The sequence below is a fragment of the Suricata suricatta genome, chromosome 17 (genome assembly GCF_006229205.1).
Source record: "Suricata suricatta isolate VVHF042 chromosome 17, meerkat_22Aug2017_6uvM2_HiC, whole genome shotgun sequence".
NCBI classification, from domain to species: domain Eukaryota; kingdom Metazoa; phylum Chordata; class Mammalia; order Carnivora; family Herpestidae; genus Suricata; species Suricata suricatta.
The window spans coordinates 35,821,206-35,840,384 of NC_043716.1; the positions used below are offsets into that span (position 1 = coordinate 35,821,206).

The 19,179-nt window shown below is 44.5% G+C and overlaps 1 protein-coding gene across 1 annotated transcript; it reads left to right on the top strand.

The window, feature by feature from the left end:
- Positions 1-6,003: 6,003 nt before the first annotated feature.
- On the top strand, positions 6,004-18,312 carry MRPL45 (mitochondrial ribosomal protein L45). The gene is made up of 8 exons (XM_029927846.1): positions 6,004-6,086; positions 7,210-7,387; positions 8,027-8,144; positions 11,965-12,063; positions 15,136-15,184; positions 16,898-17,047; positions 17,483-17,656; positions 17,841-18,312. Exons 1-8 carry the CDS (start codon positions 6,021-6,023, stop codon positions 17,925-17,927), a joined length of 921 nt encoding a protein of 306 aa, XP_029783706.1. The 5' UTR covers positions 6,004-6,020; the 3' UTR covers positions 17,928-18,312.
- Positions 18,313-19,179: the final 867 nt, after the last annotated feature.

Sequence of the window (19,179 nt, forward strand, 5' to 3'; positions counted from 1 at the left end):
GCCAGTCACTTCCTGGCTCCATGTTTTAGTCCCCGTCTCCCCAGCCCCTGTGCCTGTCCAGATAAAATAAAAAGAACAATTTTATTCTTTCTTGAGAAAGTTAAGCCTGATTGTTTCTATAAAGCAATCTGGAAAATAGCCATTCCCTTAGTGAGAAGATTCCGTTTGTTTTACAACCAGCGCAACCTCTTGGGCGGTGCATAAAAGTCATAATGACCCTACATTTCTTGTTTGTTTGGGGGATCCTCAGATGGGGATGAAATAAGTAGGTGGTCTGCTTGCCTCTTCTGCCTTCTGGGGTGACAGGGTCCTGCTCCTAAGGAAGGCTTCTGGAGAGAGATTTGGGAGATAACTGGGTAACACCCAACTAGGTCAGGGAGTGAGTCAGGGCTCAAGGACTCGATACCAGCCTCTCCCACTCCTGCCAGGAAACCTCTGGGGTAAGACAGAGATGAGAGAGTTGTTGAGGGGCGGGCCTCCGGCTGCTCACCCTGAGGCCTCTGGCTTGTGGTTTCACCCTGGTCTGCCCTGCAGCTGTAACGTGTCTACTGACACGCACGCCCCGACAGGCATTCCCTCCCCCTTTCCCAGACTTCTGCTCAGTCCCAGAATCAGATGGCACATTCCACCCTAGAAGTGAGTATGGGGGAAAAGGGAAGAACAGAACCAGGTAGAGATGTGACGCTTCAGAAAACACAGGACAAAATGCAAGAGATTTTTGTCTAAGAGGTGAGTAGGAAGTAGAAACTAAACTCACCTCCAAGGAAACCAGGATTAGAAAAGGGCAGAAGAGTACTGAGTACTAGGTACTTAATGGACTGACGCAGAGGGTAGAACAGGACTGAGGGCTAAGCCCGAGGATTACCCAGCAGCACTAGCCTGGAAACCTGGGAGACTCAGAACAAAATGGCAAACCATGACCTTTCTTGTTTGGAGGTACTCAGCTCTGGCAAATCCATCCCTCTTTCCTCAATTCCATTTCCAGCCTATGGCAATTCTTAGAATTCTCCCCCAGTACAAAAGCAGTTTTGGTCCCCTGTCTAGTAGTCACATGTTTCCATATGTGAGTTCTCTTAGTGCTCACAATAGCCCTGTAAGGTAAGTTTCATGATCCCCATTTCACAGACGGGCACACTGACTTTGGAAGTAGAGGAGCCAGGTCTGTATCAGTTGTCAGAGTCCTCATGGAATCCACTCTACCAAGCTGCCTTTGATTTGAAGTCAAATCAAATCAAAATGATGTCAAAGGAGTGGAGACATCTTAAGCCTTCTAAGGAGCAGTCCAGAGCAGACCAGGTAAGGAACAATGAACAGAGATCTCCTAATCTTGGAAGGTAGATATTTGAAAATCCTGAAATTGTTAGGATTGCTAGCCCTCCCTGCAGTCTGAGATCCCAGTGCAGACTTGATACCCTCTAGTGGAAGTTTTCTGCATTCACAGGGCCTCCCTGGCTTCAACCCCAAATAGCTGCGAGGGAGGCCCTCATTCAGTCACTGGAGAGCGTTCGAAAAGAACAGTCAGCTGAAAGATACATATTTCTATGTCGTTGTCCACGGAGGCGGGGGGGGGGTGGGGGGGGCAGAGGAAAGACTATAGGAAGGGAGGTGTACTGAGCACCTGAGTCCTTGTTGGTATGTAAATGAGCTCACGTCTTTGTACATTATTAATAGGAGCTCAATACACATCACATGGGTCTTTGGTTTTTAGAGAGTGACTTTTTTTAATGGTGAAAAATAGTGATCAGAGTCACAAAGTGACTTGCCTGAGACCACAGGGTAAGTCAATGTCAGCAATAATGGGGCTAAATCTTTTTCTCCCGCCTCCCAACCCAGAGCTCTTTCCCCTATATCACACATTCCTCTATTTGCAGGTGGATTGATTTTAGCCATTAGTTGGTGTGCATATAAGGACATGAGGTTGTAGGCATGATGAGGGAATTGTTTTTGCCCACGATTTATTTCCTGCCTGCAATCTATATACTTTGCATTCTTTGTTCAACACATTTATAGGGAGCCTATTATTGCATAATGCCTGTTATTCCAGGCATTGCTTTTCAAGTTTGTGGGACCTTTCCCAGGGTACCCAGCATTTGATAACAGGCTCCCAAGCTGGTGAGCTCCATGCAGGCAGCATCCAGGCATTCCTGGAGTGTCTTCCCCACGTTCCCAATGCTAAGGTGTTAGATTTATTTCTGTCTCCCTCCTCCTGCAGAGGTAATCCCTGAGAATGGAAGTGGGTTAGAAACAGATTACTCTGATCCAGGGGCTTTGCCCTCTCCTCCCTGAATGTGGCGTGGGGGGAGAGGGGAAGTTACAAACAGCCTGAAATTCCCTTTTAGGATTATTGCTTGATTTAGCCAGTGAAAGGGGAGTGAGACGAGAAAAGGGATTAACTCTAGACCAGGCTTGAACTGCAGGCTACATGGGCTTCTTTTCAGGCTGAGCCAGATGAGCAATATCTCCTCCCAAACATACCTTTAGAAATAAGGAGACTGAAGCAGGCAGAAAAAGGTAAAAGAGAAGGCCTTTGTCCTCAGCAGCAGGGATGAGTGGAAGGACGGATGAGAAAGAACAGCTTGTAGAAGAAAGTCATGCAGCACAGAAATAAAGGGTCACTTGTGGGCTTGGAAGTTACCTGCATTCTGGGATCTTAGCTTCAACAGAGGTGAAAACTGCTCCCTAGGGGAAGAGAGTTAACACACAGGGCTTCCTGAGGATCTCTAGTTTATCTAGGTTAGGGACATATTGTTTCATATCCTCCCTTTACCGACACTGCGCTGGGATAGATGCTGGGGACAGGGATGTGATCTGTGTCCAGAACAAAGAGCCGCTACACTTACCAGGATTCCGCTAGGCTCTGTTTATACTTTCCAGGCCTATCACGAGGCTTGGAAGCAAGGGCCGTCACTAACCAGAGTGGGAATAGGCATTACCTCATTTAATGAGTTTTAACAATTCTGTGATTTAGGTATTTATTTTAATATTTTTTAATGTTTGTTTATTTTTGAGAGACAGAGAGACAGACCGTGAGCAGGGGAGGGGCAGAAAGAGAGGGAGATACAGAATCTGAAGGAGGCTCCAGCCTCTGAGCTGTCAGCACAGAGCCTGACATGGGTCTCGAACCTGCAAACTGCGAGATCAAGACCTGAGCCAAAGTTGTACATTTAACTGACTGAGCCACCCAGGTGCCCCTGTGATTTAGGTACTTAATTACCCCCTTTTTATAGGTAAGGAAGAAAGGTGGAACTAAGATGTAAATCCAGGCGCTATAATGTTCTTAACCACTACGTGAAAGCTATAGACAGTTAATTCTTGGAGTGACAGAGAAGCTTTGCTAACATTGTTAGCTAAAGATCGGTTGAAAACACTTCTTACTAAGTCAGAATTCTTGGTTTCTTCTGTCACTTTATCTTGAACAACTCACTTATTTTGCTTTTCATGCTTTCACTCAAGGGAGGGAAGTACAATATAAACACATGGCAAGCCTATTACTCGCTTCAATCCAAGTATCATATTGTTGTAATCAATAAACATTATAATCAGAATCTTCCAGTTCTCCAGAAGGATTTGCTTCATTCAAATCAACTGCGCTCCTAGAATGTAGGTCACTAGGCACAATTTCAGAACTTCCAATCTTTGATGTCATCTGCCACTGGGAGGGGGGAAAATGCATGTACATGTCCCACTGCTCAAGGGATATCCCAACTTCTTTGGCTCCATTTAGAAATTTCAATAGGAAAACAAGGGATTCCAAGGAACCCCCTGTATTTGGAGAAACAGGAAATCAACTTTGCTCTCTGTCTTATCATATTCCATCTGAGATTCTACTCATCCATCTATTGAATAAATATCTGAGTGTCTACTATGCACAAGACTGTTTTTTGCAAGGCAGAGCTCCCAACCACCTTATTACTTCCTCTAATCACTCTTATTTTGCCTTTTCAGAAATGCAAACTACTAGGGTTGTAGGATTTGATAATATCCTTTTGGTGATTGGTGTTACTTCCCCCAATGACGGCTCCCAGTGTTTTAGGGAGTTAATGAGGTAGGAATATAATATGAATTTTCCAAAAGAGCAGCTATTTAAAAAAAAGCCTCACTTATGATTCATCTCAGAATGAATTAATTGATATTGACTCCCTTTAATATTTTGCCCAGGCTGATATAGAACAAGTTTGCATTCCCTGAGAAATTGATGAGGGGGCACCTGGCTGGCTCAGTTGGTGGAACATGCGACTCTTGATCTTGGGGGTGTGAGTTCAAGTCCCACTTTGGGTGAAGAGATACTTAAAAATAAAATCTTTAGGGGTGCCTGGGTGGCTCAGTAGGTTAAGCATCTGGCTCTTGGTTTGGGCTGAGGTCATGATCTCACGGTTTATGAGCTTGGGCCCCACATCGGGCTCCATGCTGACAGTGCAGAGCCTGCTTGGAATTCTCTCTCTTTCCTTCTCTCTGCAGCCTCCTCAATAAATAAATAAATAAACAAACAAATAAATAAATAAATAAATAAAAGGTGAAATCTTTTAAAAAGAAAGGAAGAAAATAAGGAAAGAACGAAACTGATTAGACAGCAGACAGAAGTGATGTATTGGCTACCATGTGAAGCCAACATAAAACTTAATAGTGGAGGGGCAACTTCAGCTTTGGTCATGATCTCATGGTCCGTGAGTTCGAGCCCTGCATCAGGCTCTGTGCTGAAAACTCAGTGCCTGGAGCCTGATTTGAATTCTGGGTCTCCTTCTCTCTCTCTGCCCCTCTCCTGCTTATGCTCTGTCTCTCTCTCAAAAATAAATAATAATAAAACATTTAAAAATTAAAAAAGAAATGCATGTTCTCTCTCATTTAAGTGCTTAATAATACACATTCTTTAATCAACACATACATATAGCACCTAATTTCATGTCACGATTAATGTGTCATGGTACAGGTTCAATGCTGTGGTTAGGACTTGTGGGGAATTCTTACTCTTGAAGAATTTACAGTATAATTGAGAAGTCAAGATTTAAGACAATACAAGTGATTCCCAAACCCAAAAGTAATCTTTCTCCTTTGATAGTCCATAGTATTTTATTTGGACTTTCATGATAATTATATTCCAGCCTGTAAGCTCTTGTATGTACATACCACAAGCTCTTACTCATTGCAAAATACTGTAGATATGTGCTCAATAAACACTAATTGGCAGAATACGATAAGAACCTATAGGGAAGTGTGGAAAGTGTTTGCCATTCAGCAATGATTACAGTATGGATTTTGCAGAATGACCTCAACATCATAAATCCTTTAACAACTGAATGTGAAGCAGTACAGCCTAGTAATTAGAGGATGGTTTCTGGATTTAGTCTGCTTGGATCTGAATCCCAGTTCTGGTAGTTATTAGCCATGTGTCAGCAAATAGATTACTCACTTAATGTCTCGGTGGCCCAACCTCATATGTAAAAGTAGAGTATTACTCTTGTTTGTGGTGGGAAGTAATTGAGTTAAATACGCAAAATGCTTAGAAAATTGCCTGGCACTTGGTAAACATTTCTAAGTATAAACTATTACTTGTTATTATTAAACCGGTGCCTCTTTCCTGAAAGGACCAAGAAAAGTTGTCAGTCCACTTGTTTTTTGCTTCAATAAAGAGTAGTCATTACGTTTGTTCAATAAAGTAGTCATTAATCTTTTGCTTAGGTAGAAGCAAGGTGCAGCAACATCCCAACCTTGCAAGAATGCGGCAACTCCTTACGGCCAGGACGCCGGAGCGCAGGCGCAGCTCCAGCTCCAGCGCTCTCTGGCGCGTGACAGCCGTGCGCTCCACCCTACCCCCAACGCCTCTTAGTGCGCAAGCGCACAAAATGTGCTCTCCCCGCCCCCCCCCTCAACGCGCACGTGCGCGTTCGCGCCGCTCACACTTCGGCTGTGAGCGCGCGCCCTGGAAAATTCCACACCCGGGCTAGCTCCACCCTTTGTGCCCTCCCTCCAGCCCCGGGCTCTTGACTCATAGGTCCTATCCCAGCGGCCTTTGCGGGAACAAAATGGCAGCCCCCACGCTGCGGGGTTTGCCTTGTTTATCCAGAGCTTTAGGATGGTGGTCTCGGCAGGTGGGTAGGGACTGGATGAATAGGACTCCTGGAGCTGGAGGAGGACCACAGAGTAGAGGGGGGTACTCACTTTGCACTTGTCCTTGGTGGGCTTGGACGGTACAAGTCACACTTACCCACCGAAGAGTTTGAGGTAGACAAGACCCAGCCACCAAGCTAAGTGGCGGGGTGGCGAGAGCCCGGGTAAGGCCATGAAGACCGGCAAGTTTTCGGGGATGAACTTCCTCCAGTTCTGGATCTGTTTGGCGGGGAGGTATTAAAGGAGAAAGAAGTAATGGTTTGGAAGTTGGGCTCGCTTCCTCTTGGTTTTTATAAATGTCTTATGTTGAACAGTAGCTGGAAGGAGGGAGTCTCATATTGTCGCTCCCTGACAGCAAACCTCATGGTCATAGAGAAAAGAGATCTGGCCTTTTTTTTTTTATATAACTTTTAAAAAATATTTTATTTATTTTTGATACAGAGAGAGACAGAGCATGAGAGGGGAAGGGCAGAGAGAGAGGGAGACACAGAACGGGAAGCAGGCTCCAGGCTCTGAGCTAGAGTCAGCACAGAGCCTGACGCGGGGCTCGAACCCACGAACGTGAGATCTGACCTGAGCCGAAGCCGGAGGCTTAACCGACTGAGCCACCCAGGCGCCCCGAGATCTGGCCTTTAAAGAGGTTACTGATCATTTGGTAGCCAGAATGACAGAGTAAAGTTTAGAGTTAGCCTCCTAGTGGAATGAGCTGTATGCTCTCTTGAGTAAATACAAAGGAAAGAGGATTTTTCTTATGCTTTAGTAATAGCATTCGTCTCATTTCAGTGTTGGGTTGATGTGTAAGTTTCCTATGGGATTGAAGGTTCTTTGAGGGCAGAAGCCTTGCTTTAATCAACCCTGCATCCCTGGGCCTTGTCATAGTTGTGTGCTAGGGGAAAGGCTTTAGTAAATGTGGAGTGCTGTTAGTAAAGGTTGCCTCCAGGCTTCAGATTATGACACCCATAAGTGGTCCACCTCCGCCCCAATATGTGGCCTTATTGTTTCTAAGTCATTCTCTGAGTATATCTTTTCTATCTTTGCTTAGAGTCTGTTCAAGATCGATTGCTTTCCAGGTTACCTTTATCCTAACCTTTTCCTGTCTTGCAGCCAGTCCTGGTGACTCAGTCCACGGTTGTAGTTCCAGTGAGAACTAAAAAGCGTTTCACACCTCCTACTTATGAACGCAAATACAAATCAGAAAAGGAGTTTATAGAACATGCCCGGAAAGCAGGACTGGTCATTCCTCCAGAACCTTTGGAGCGTCCCCTACACCTGGCCTGTACAGGTGAGGCATGGTCTTCCTGAGACCCTGACCAAATCTCTTTCTGTCAGAGATATTCTGGAAAGTGGAATGATTTGGACTGTGATGGACTGTATTTAACTATCTACGAAATCAATTGAGCCCTGATAATGATTTACTTTATGTACACCATATTTCATGAGGTCATCTTCAATCTTGTTTTCACACTGTTCCTAGAAGGCAAGGGTGAAATTTCTCTATTTTGGACAAGAAGAAATTGAGGCTCTGAGAGAAGACTTAAATTATCTTATTGTTGTGTTTTCTTTTTTTTTTTCTTTTAAGTTTATTTATTTTGAAAGAGAGAGAGAGAGGGCAAGCAGGGGAGGAGCAGGGGGTGAGGGAGAGAGAAAATCCCAAGCAGGCCCCTCTCTATTAGTGTGGAGCCTGATGTGGGGCTTGAACCCACAAACTGAGATCATGACCTGAGCCAAAACCAAGAGTTGGAGGCTTAACCGGCTGAGCCACCCAGGTGCCCCTTATTCTGTTTTTTCTAATGTAACATAGTTCCCTCTACATGGAAGTCTACTTTATTAATCTACTTTATGTCAATGTCTCTCAATTTTATATGACCTGAAGATGACTCTTTTCAGTGTTTGAATGCCTTGTTTTCTCCTTTCACTGCAGCTGGTATCTTTGACGCCTATGTTCCTCCAGAGGGTGATGCTCGCTTGTCATCTCTCTCGAAGGAAGGACTGGCACAGAAGAGTGAGCGGTTGAAGAAGGTGGTGGCATCACAATTGTCGTAGGTGTCTAAGACAACTGGGAATGGATATTAGAATACAAATTCCAAGGGGCGCCTGGGTGGCTCAGTCGGTTAAGCCTCCGACTTCAGCTCAGGTCAGATCTCACGTTCGTGGGTTCAAGCCCCGCATCAGGCTCTGTGCTGACAGCTAGCTGGGAGCCTGGAGCCTGCTTCCGGTTCTGTGTCTCCTTCTCTCTCTCTGCCCCTCCCCCTCTCATGCTCTGTCTCTCTCTGTATCAAAAATAAATAAAACATTTAAAAAAAATTAAAAAAAAAAATAGAATACAAATTTCTTGTTCCTGCTTTATTCCAGAGAGGCCATTGTAGGTTAACTGGGTTGGATATAGCTCCCAGTATATATTTTTTTCTGTAATAGAATTTCGTTAATGTTGAAGAATATGGGCATTTTGATTTCTTAGCATCTCAGCCTTTATTGGTTATTTTTTGTTACATCAGTTAGGGAGGTGACTTAGAAATTCGTAGAACACTTTGTGATCACATATTTTAAGTTTTTAAATAATAATAATAAAAGTGTATTTTTCTGAGAAGCACCTAAGAGTTTGTACTACAGAGAGTAAAAAGCCAAAAAAGGTCAGGAAGACAGACCTGTCCTAGGGAGATAGTGAGGTCTTAACTAAGGAGCAGAAGCCAAAACCTTCTTCTTAGTCTTTCTTTTAGTTGAAAGGATGGAAACATTTAGTATTTTTCACTCAAAGGTTCTTTAGGGTCATTTATAGATTTCTGTGCACAGGCATATCGAGTCATTGTTAATTCTTCGTATGGCCATAATTTACTTCTCTAAATACAGATCTTATCTTATCACCTTTCTGTTAAAAATCTATTATGTTTCCCAATTACCTGGAATGAAATCCTGACTTCTTCAGTGGTATTCAAGGCTTTTTGTAAATCTGGTTCTTGCCTCCCTTTCTGCTGTCATCTTATCCCATTTTTCTCATCCTAAACTTCAGCGTTTCCAAACTAATTGCCAATTCCTTGACAGTATTGTGCTATGACTGTGTGTCTCTGCCCATTGTTTCCTTTACCTGAAAAATGCCGTTTTCCTCTTTCACTTGATAACTCCAGCTCATTTCTCAAGAATGAGTTGAGCATCGTGTTTGTTTTAGTCCTTCCCTGACTCTTCTTGGAGCTGCCTTTACTATGATTGTAACTGTACACTTCTAGTAACTGTACCGCCATGAGTTCCTCTCATGGATTTCTCTCTAGGACTGTGTGTTCTCTTTCGTGGTAAGGTCCATGATGATGATGAACAAAACACATGTGATTTTTATCATTGAGTTCTCACTTATGGGAGGAAAACAGCCATTTAATTGCACACAATTAAATAATTATAGGTGTGGTGAAGTATGGGTGCTATGGGGTCATATGACAGGGAAAGATAACTTGGTCTGGGAGCCCAGGGAAAGCTTCCCGGAGGAAATGACATTTAAAGATGGCATCTAAAGAATTGCTTGCAGTGAGCTAGATAGAGGGGCGTGGTGAGGAGGGCCATCCTAGGGAGACAGAACAGTACAAGCAAGGCTACCAGGTGAAAACAGTGTGAAGTGGGTGTTGGATTTGTCAGTGCTTTTTCTGTGTCTGTTGAGATGATCATGTGATATTTGTCCGGTAGTCTGTTGACATACTGTGTTACGTTAATGGATTTTTTTAACGTTTAGCCAACCTTGCATTCCTGGGATAAATTTCAGTTGGTTATGGTGTCTCTCATCCTTTAGTATATTTAACACTTTAACACTTTAATTGGATCAGAATTCCTGTTTACGTTACTATAACTATGAGAATATTGTTGACAGCTCAGTCACAATTATTACATTATCATGACTTTTCCTGTCTAATTTTTTTTTCTGGAGTTAAATGTGTTTTTTGTTTTTTGGGTTTTTTCTCATTTGCTTATAGATCCTCTGGTGGTGCAAATTTCTTTTCAAAAATGGAAAGCATTAAGTATTTTATCAATTCCATCTTACCTGTTTTCAATCTGGACTGATTGTTCTTTTTTTAATTAAAAATTTTTAATTTTATTTTTGAGAGAGCGAGCCAGGGAGGGGAAGAGAGAGAGGGGGACAGGATTGATCTAAAGTGGTCTCTGTGCTGACAGGAGAGACCCCAATGTGGGGCTCGAACTCCTGAACTGTGAGATCATGACCTGAGCCTAAGTCAGATGCTCAACCAGCTGAGCCACTGGTTGCTCTGTTGGCCACTCTACGTCCTGGAATCTAGCCTTCCCATCATCCTGATAACTCCTTTTGTCCTCCTTGTGTTGTGTTCCCTGTTTCCTGAATCTTATGTGTGTCTTTCATAGTTTATTCTGTTATTTCGTGGAGCACATTCCCCAACAGCTTCGGGCATGGTAGATAAATTAGATCTTTCAAGTCTAAGAAAAACTCTGTTAATTAAAAAAAATTTTTTTTTTAATGTTTTATTTATTTTGGAGAGAGAGAGAGACCACGTGAGTAGGGGAGGGTCAGAAAGAGAGGGAGACACAGAATTTGAAGACAGTCCAGGCTCCGAGCTTGCTGTCAGCACAGAGCCTGACGCGGGGCTTGAACCCACAAACTGTGAGATGATGACCTGAGCCGAAGTCGGACGCTCAACCGACTGAGCTACCCAGGCGCCCCTTAATTTTTTTTTAAATGTTTATTTACTTTTGAGGGAGAGACAGTGTGAGCAGGGGAGGGGCAGCAAGAGAGGGAGATACATAATCCAAAGGAGGCTCCAGGCTCTGAGCTGTCAGTATAGAGCCCATTGCAGGGCTCAAACCCATGAACTGAGAGATCATGACCTGAGCTGAAGTCAGACGCTTAACCGACTGAGCCACCCAGGCGCCCCAAGAAAAACTCTTGTTTACTTTCCCACTTCATTTATAATGTATCCAGGTATGGAATACTGAGCTCAATAATTTCCTCAATTAAAAGCACTGCTCCATTGTCTTTCTAATTTGTAACGTTAGAAACCTGATGTCATTCTGATTCTTGAGCCTGTGTGTGAAACCTATGTTTTCTTTCTTAGTGCTTGTAGGATGTTTTCTTTGATGCCAGAATTCTGGAATTTCACTATGATAAGCCTTGGTCTTCCTTTTTTTTTTATGTTTTTTACTTATTTTTGAGAGACAGAGAGAGACCACATGAGCAGGGGAGGGTCAGAGAGCGGGAGACACAGAATCTGAAGCAGCTTCAAGGCTCTGAGCTAGCTGTCAGCACAGAGCCCGACGCGGAGCTTGAACCCACGAACCGTGAGATCATGACCTGAGCCGAAGCCGGCCGCTTAACCGACTAAGCCACCTAGGCGCCCCAGCCTTGGTCTTTCTTAAGTGTGAGTTAGAAGGTTGAATTTATAGGGCTTGGCACATTCAGAAAACAATTTTTGAATAAGTGGACAGAAATTAATGGAGGTTAATGTAAGCTGTGAGTTATGGATATTATATGAAGTCTTTAGAAATGATTCTTGGGGTGCCTGGCTGGCTCAGTTGGTAGAGCATGGAATTCTTTATCTCAGGGTCATGAGTTCAAGCCCCATGTTGGGTGTAGAGCTTACTTAAAAAAAAAAAAATAGGCACCTGGTGGCTCAGATGGCTAAGCATCTGACTCTTGATTTCAGCTCAGGTCATGATCTCACATTTCATATCAAGGCCCATGTCAGGCTCCTTACTGAAAGCATGGAGCCTCCTTGGGGTTCTCTCTCTTCCTCTACACCCCCCTCCCCCTGCCAACTCTTGCTCACTCTCGCTCTTTTTCTCTCAAAGTAAATAAATAAACATTAAAGGGAAAAAAAGAAAAAGAAATAACTCTCATACTTAATTTTACAGAGTCCGGAAGATAAGAGAACATGATCCTAATTTTAAAATAAAGGACTTCCCTGAAAAAGCTAAGGAAATTTTCATTGAAGCCCACCTTTGTCTAAACAAGTAAGTGAACTCTATTTTCTACCTGTTATTTTAGCAGCTATTATTCTAGGCACAGATTTTGTTTTTCCTTTGGTTAAGAGTTCTGCAGTGACCTGGGTACTTGAGTGGCTCAGTCTGTTGATTTTAGCCGAGGTCATGATCTCATGGTCAAAGATCAAGCCCCCCATTGGACTCTGTGCTGAGCATGGAGCCTGCTCAAGATTCTCTCTCCCTCTGTCCATCTCTCCTCATGTGCACATGCTATCTCTCTAAAAAAATATATATATTGACTGGTGGATGAATCCTAAAGTGACCTAGATAGGTCTTGGTGTGTATTACAGCCAGCCAGTTTTTAATGTTAATTTCTTATTTTATGAATACTGATATTATACAGGGATCATAAATTCCATCTTCACATCTGAGTATAATGTGGGCGTATATGACTTTATTAGCCACCCCTCACCCCCACCCCGTCACACACCCAGCCAGCCGTAGACAGAGAGAAACTTTCTCTCTCAGTTGGTGAACTATTTTGTCGTCTCCTGTTCTGCGGGTGCAGATTCCTGTGGGTCGTAGCTTCGTGCAGGGATCTCAGTTCCAACTTCCTGCTCTTTGAGGGTTCGAGGATTTAGGAAGAGTCCATTCCTAGCTATCAGATCCTATTTCTCTTTTTTTTTTTAATTTTTAAAGTTTATTTTGTGAGAGAGAGAGAACGAGCAGGTGAGGGGCGGAGAGACAGGGAGAGAGAATCCTAAGCAGGCTCTGCACTGTCCATGTGGAGTCCAAAGTAGGGTTTGAACTCACAAACAATGAGGTAATAACTTGAGCAGAAACCAAGAGTCAGATGCTTAACTGACTGAGCCACCCAGGTGCCCGTCAGGTCCTGTTTCTAGATCCCTTTAATCATCCCATATGCTGTCAAGGTGTATTCTTTCCATTCTGGTTTTAGTTCTCTTTCCTTCTGGCATCTAGTGATTTACTTTTTTTGTGAAGTAAGCTGGAGAATTAAAAGATGTGTGTATGTCTGTGTGTATGTTACGCGGTCTCAACATTTCTAGATGTTTATGGTGGGAGTAGTTTGATAAGAGCTCAGTCCATTGTGTTGCTAGAAATAGATGTCTTCCTTTTATTTTTCAGTGTAGGTTTTATTGTAAATGGTAAGTGAACTAGACAAAGGAATTTATTTCTGCTGAAGATCTTTAGGCCGGGATAGTAAGGAGGAAGAGTTCATTGAGAGGCGCCCGGCCTGGTGGTCGTGGTGACGTCACCACAACTCAGGTTAGTCCAGCCTAGTCTGGTCTAGAGCTACAGTGGGGGAACTCACTTGAAATCTTTTCTTTTTGTTAGGAGTAGAGGTGGAGGCAGAGCACATGGATAAAACTAATCTCACTCTAGGATTAGGGACAAGATTTTTAAAAAAAGGTTTTTTTAAAATTTTTATTTATTTTTGAGAGACAGAGAGAGACAGAGCATGAGTGGTGGAGGGGCATAGAGAGAGGAAGCCACAGAATCCAAAGCAGGCTCCAGGCTCTGAGCTGTCAGCACAGACCCTGACGTGGGGCTTGAACCTACAAACCATGAGTTAATGACCTGAGCCGAAGTTGGACAACTCAACTGACCAAACCACCCAGGCGCCCCAGGGACAAGTTTTTTTTAAAGGAACAAAGGCTTAAACTTCCAGGGAGGTATTAAACTGTGGGGAGAAGTCATGAATGTGTATCTGAAAGATGTTAATCCATGCATGACCTTAGGTTTACTTGAAGCCCCTCCTTTAGGAACCTCCTAAAATCCTGTATGTACAGGAGCTGGGGTTTGCTGTCTGTTTTCTTGCTATTGCTCCACACTGCATAGAGTCAGCATGCCAGTTTACTCTGGTAGCAGCACAGGTTGGGGGGATGGGTAGAAGGAAAAGACCAGAAAAGACTACTGCTTATCTTTTGCTTAGGTTCACAGATAAGAGCATACGGTGTGGGGTGCCTGATTGGCTTAGTTGAGGAGCTGGTGACTTTTTTTTTTTTATGTTTTTTAATTTATTTTTGAGAGACAGAGAGAGCACAAGCAGGGGAGGGTCAGAGAGAGAGGGAGACACAGAATCCGAAGCAGGCTCCAGGCTCTGAGCCAGCTGTCAGCACACAAACCGTGAGATCATGACCTGACCCGAAGCCAGACACTCAACCGACTGAGCCGCCCAGGCGTCCCGAGGAGTTCGCGACTCTTGATCTCAGGGTTGTGAGTTTGAGCCCCACATTGGGTGTAGAGATTAAAAAGAAATTTATTTTTAATGTTCATTTTTGAGACAGAGAGAGTGAGTGGGGGAGGAGCAGAGAGAGGGAGACACAGAATCTGAAGCAGGCTCCAGCTCTAGGCTCCGAGCTGTCAGCACAGAGCCAGATGTGGGGCTCAAACTCAGAAACTGCAAGATCATGACCTGAGCCAAAGTCGAGTGCTTAACCAACTGAGCCACCCAGGCACTGCGAGTTTACTCTAAAAAGGGAAAAAGGAAAAGAATAGAGTAAGGTGCAAGGCCAGTCCAGTCGATACTGATGATGTGTTTGAGGTAAGAGAAGATGAGAGGAGCTTTTGATTTTTGTGATGAATCTATGAGGGTCTCTTGCCCATCTTCAGGATGTATAGTAATTTCCAAGAAATTTGTTTCTGTTCCTGAGATTCAAACATAACTTCAATCTGTAATTAGATCTCAGGGCATTAAAAACAATTTTTTTTAAATGTTTATTTTTGAGAGAGAAAGAGCATGATCAGGAGAGTGGCAGAGAGAGGGAGAATCCAAAGCAGGCCAGGCTCTGAGCTGTCAGCACAGAGCCCGATGCAGGGCTCAAATTCATGAACCACAAGATTGTGACCCGAACCGAGTCGGATGCTTAACCGACTGAGCACCCAGGCACCCCCAGGGTGTGTTTTTTAAAAACCATGTTCATCCTTGTGTGCCCAATTCTTTGGATATTACCTGGCTCACCGTATGTATGCAGAATATGTTTGCAAAAAGAATTGTTTTCTATTTTGAGGGCCATTTTCAGCTTTTGTACAGAGTATCATAAAACAGGAGCCAATGACCTGTATCTCTTTCTTTTTTAGCTCAGACCATGACCGGCTTCATACCTTGGTAACTGAAAACTGTTTCCCGGTAGGTTTTTAACCTCCTTAGAACTGTGGGGTTTCCTGAATGGTCAGATTCTATACATCACCTCTGGTTTCTTAAGAAGGACTGGTTTTGAAAGTACAGGAAGTTTAAGGCAAATGCTGAGGTTCCATTGTTTTTGACTGAGCGGTACTGAGCTGACATGGACTTTGGCACAGGCCAGGCAGATGAGGAAGGAGGAAGTCCCTCAGCAAGCAGTACTGAAACCCAGGGTATGGATGCTCACGTCAGCGTGTGGACCACGTTAGGCAGTCCTACACGCATCTACAGGGTAGTAAAGGATTTAGCAAATGCTGACGAGGCATACATTTTGTGTTAACGAGGGTGCACAGGTACTTTGGGAGACTCCCCAGTGTTGGAACTTTGTGGTTTAAGAATAAGAACCATAAGAACTACTTTTGTTTCTATCAGTTTAGTTTCTAGCAGTTCAGCCTCATCTTCCTATGGTCAAGTACAACCAATCTGGCTGTAGCAGTTTAGTCTTTATATCCCTGTAAAAATTCATTCTTCACGGCTACAACACGAGGGTGCACTAAAACAACACACATGCAGTCAACAGAAATATGTCCAAGAACTAGCAGATGATCAAAGTGTAAGAGAGGGGCCCCTGGCTGACACAGTCGGTAGAGCATGCGACTCTGGATCTTGGCATCATGAGTTCAAGCCCCATATTGGGTATAGAGATTCCTTAAAAATAAAATTTTGGTGGGGGGCGCCTGGGTGGCTCAGTCGGTTGAGCATCCTACTTTGGCTTAGGTCATGATCTCATGATTTGTGAATTTGAGTCCTGCATCAGGCTTGCTGCTGTCTGCAAGGAGCCCACTTTGGATCCTCTGTCCCTCCTTTCTCTCTCTCTCTCTCTTTCTCTCTCTCTCTCTCTCTCTCTCTCTCTCTCTCTCTCTCCCCCTCCCCCACTCGTGCTCTCTCTCAAAAAAAATCAGTAAAATAAAATCTTTGGGGTACCTGGATGGCTCATTGAGTTGAGCATCCAACTCTTGATTTGGTCTCGCCCATGATCCCAGGGTTATGTGATCAAGCCCCGAGTGGGGCTCTGCGCTAAGTGTGGAGCCTGCTTAAGGTTCTCTGATTCTCTCTCTTTCCCTCTGTGCCTCTCCCCAGCTTGCATTCTCTCTCACTCTCTTAAAAAAAATTTTTTTTAAGGAAAAAATTCTTTAAAGTGTAGGGGACAGATAATGGGATATTAGATAAGCTGGCAGTTTGGACTGTGTATTTCATTAATTTGGAGAAGGTTCCTTGAGGAGGTAGGTGGATCTTGAGTTGTTGATTTAGATGAAAAGAGAGTGATTTCGAGGTGGGCTTGAGTAATAGCGTAATCAAAACTTGGAATAGTGGGGCCACTGGGTGGCTCAGTCTGTTAGGCGTCTGCTTCTTGATTTTAGCTCCGGTCATAATTTCACCATCATGAGATTGAACCTGGAGTTGGGCTGTGCACCAAGTGCAGAGCCTGCTTGGGGTTCTCTCTCTCCCTCTCTCTCTCTGCCTCCCACCCCTCAAAATAAATAAATATTTAAAAAAAAACTCAAAAGGTAAGAAAAAATAGGAACGAGAAAGCATTTGGTGGGAAATGTTACATGATGGCTGCAGTCCAGAAATGAGAACAGGCGTGGAATTCCAGAAGCACCAGCTTTCCTAAAGGAAAGGAAAATCCCAGTTGAACTTTTTCTCCTCTGCCCTCAGGACATGGTCTGGGACATCAAATACAAGACCGTCCGCTGGAGCTTCGTAGAATCTTTAGAGCCACCTCAGGTGGTCCAGGTTCGCTGTTCAAGTCTGATGAACCCGGGCAACATGTATGGCCAGGTCACCGTCCGCATGCACACCCGCCAGGTAGAGGCACCCGTCTGCTTTCCTCCCAGCTTTTCTTCACTCTCAGCCTGGGCACCTACCTTGAGTCCTGGGTGCAGCTTCCCAGGACTGTGGGCTCTAAGGAAAGGTTCACCATGGTCTTCCTTGCTCTGTCAGTGTGCCCTTCCCACAGTAGCTGTTAGCTCTGCCAGGCGGGCATGAGGACACTCTCTGCCATCCTTCCTCCCCCTCCCTCCCCCACCTTCCTGTCCCCCATCAGAAACCCTCCAAGGGTAAAGTGTCAGTAGTTGATCACTTAATTAGTCTGGATTCAGAATTTCAAGATAATTTCTTTCTACTCATTATAATTTTTTGTTATGGCTCTTTCAGAATGGTTGTGTGACATAGAAAAGGAAAAAAAAAAAAGGCAAACCAAGTCTGAGTACTAACAGGCCAGATTTGCTTTCATCCTTGCAGACGCTGGCCATCTATGACCGCTTCGGCCGGTTGATGTATGGACAGGAAGGTGTGCCCAGGGATGTCCTAGAGTATGTTGTGTTTGAAAAGCACCTGGCAAATCCCTATGGGAGCTGGAGAATGCATGGCAAGGTCATCCCCCCATGGGCACCCCCGAAGCAGCCCATCCTTAAGGTAAGACGTGGTTTGAGAGTGCCTGTGGAACCTTAAGCCACTCCTGTTGGGCTCCACCTAGTGGAGAGAGGGGGTGATGCAGCACCAGGGAAGAGGAAGCCTCCACGGAGGAGGTGGGGGTGAATCTCTCCTGCGTAAAGTCATGGGCCTGGATGGCAGATAACTCAGCCTCCTGCTCTTTCAGACGGTGATGATCCCTGGGCCCCAGCTGAAACCCGGGGAAGACTATGAGGAGCCACAAGGAGAGGCCCATAAGCTTCAGCAACCCTGATGACAAAAATGACTCTTGAGGTGGAGCATGGGGTGATGGGGTGGCCAGAAGCTGCGGAGACTGGGAGCTTTGAAGTCAGTCATCTTTCCATCCTGCTGTAGGAAGATCTACCTTTGCCCTCTCCTGTCCTGCTTGGGTGTTTTCAGCTGTCTCCTTGGCAACCACAGCTGATGGCTTGGCCCAGGTAGGTGGCTGAGATGCACAGCCACAAACCCACTTCTGTTTAAACTGTGTATCCAGCTTCTGAGTCTCAACGAAAGTATGTTTTGGATACCTGTTTTTCTTGTGGCAGAGACTGTCAGGAATAGACTGGCAGAATTTTCTTTTTAATTACAAGGCAGGGATCAGAGTCTGAAATAAAACACTGTCAGTGTGTTGGACAATCTGTGGTTCTGTACCTCTACCTGGGTTTACGCCGGAAGTAGACCAGCCTTCAGATGGCACAAATGGAAGATAGGCTGAACTGTGAGTGATGTGACTTCCCGGAGTACCAGATTTGGGACAAATAATTAGCATTCATTGAGGAGGGTCTTTTCTCATATACACTGACTCACCTAGTCAGCATTTGTACTTCAGAGAAGAATGTAAATCCAAAGAAATCATTTATCTTTCGGCTTTTGGATTATGTTCTTAATTATCAGCTGCGTCCTAGTGTGATCCCAGGAAGCATGGGAGGAGGCAGGGGCCATGGAGGAGCTGATACATCTGAGAAATCCATCTGTAAGGCTTCCCAGATTGCTCGCACCCCTTGGAGGTGGTGACCATGCTTTCCAGCCCCCGTTGGCAAAGCAAACGTGCTAGAATATGAACTGTTTAGAGTGAAGCAGTCCAGCTCCTGCTTGTTCCTGAGCTCTAGCTGGGCTGTCCAGAGGAGGGTGTGGGGCTTCACTGCCGGTGTGTCTGGGGCATCTGAGGTGTGACCAGGAGGTCACTGTACCAGCAGCAAGCTTGGCTTGTAGTATTACTTATAGTATCAGCCCAGTGGGGGGCCCTCCCTTAAGAAATAGCACCTTAAGTCTCATACTTTGTATTTTTCAAGCCTGGGATTTTCTTTTAACAAGTCTGCCCCTAAGGGTCAGGATTAATCTGTTCTGTCCTTCTCCTGAGAGCAGAATCCAAAGAAACTAGAATCAGTTTCTAATAACTGATGTAACCTAACTCCTCAGTCTCTCTAAAACTACCATCTCAGCAAAGCAGCCAACAGACCATCCTCACTGGGGAGAGCTGATGTGTGGATGTTGGTTTTTTTTTT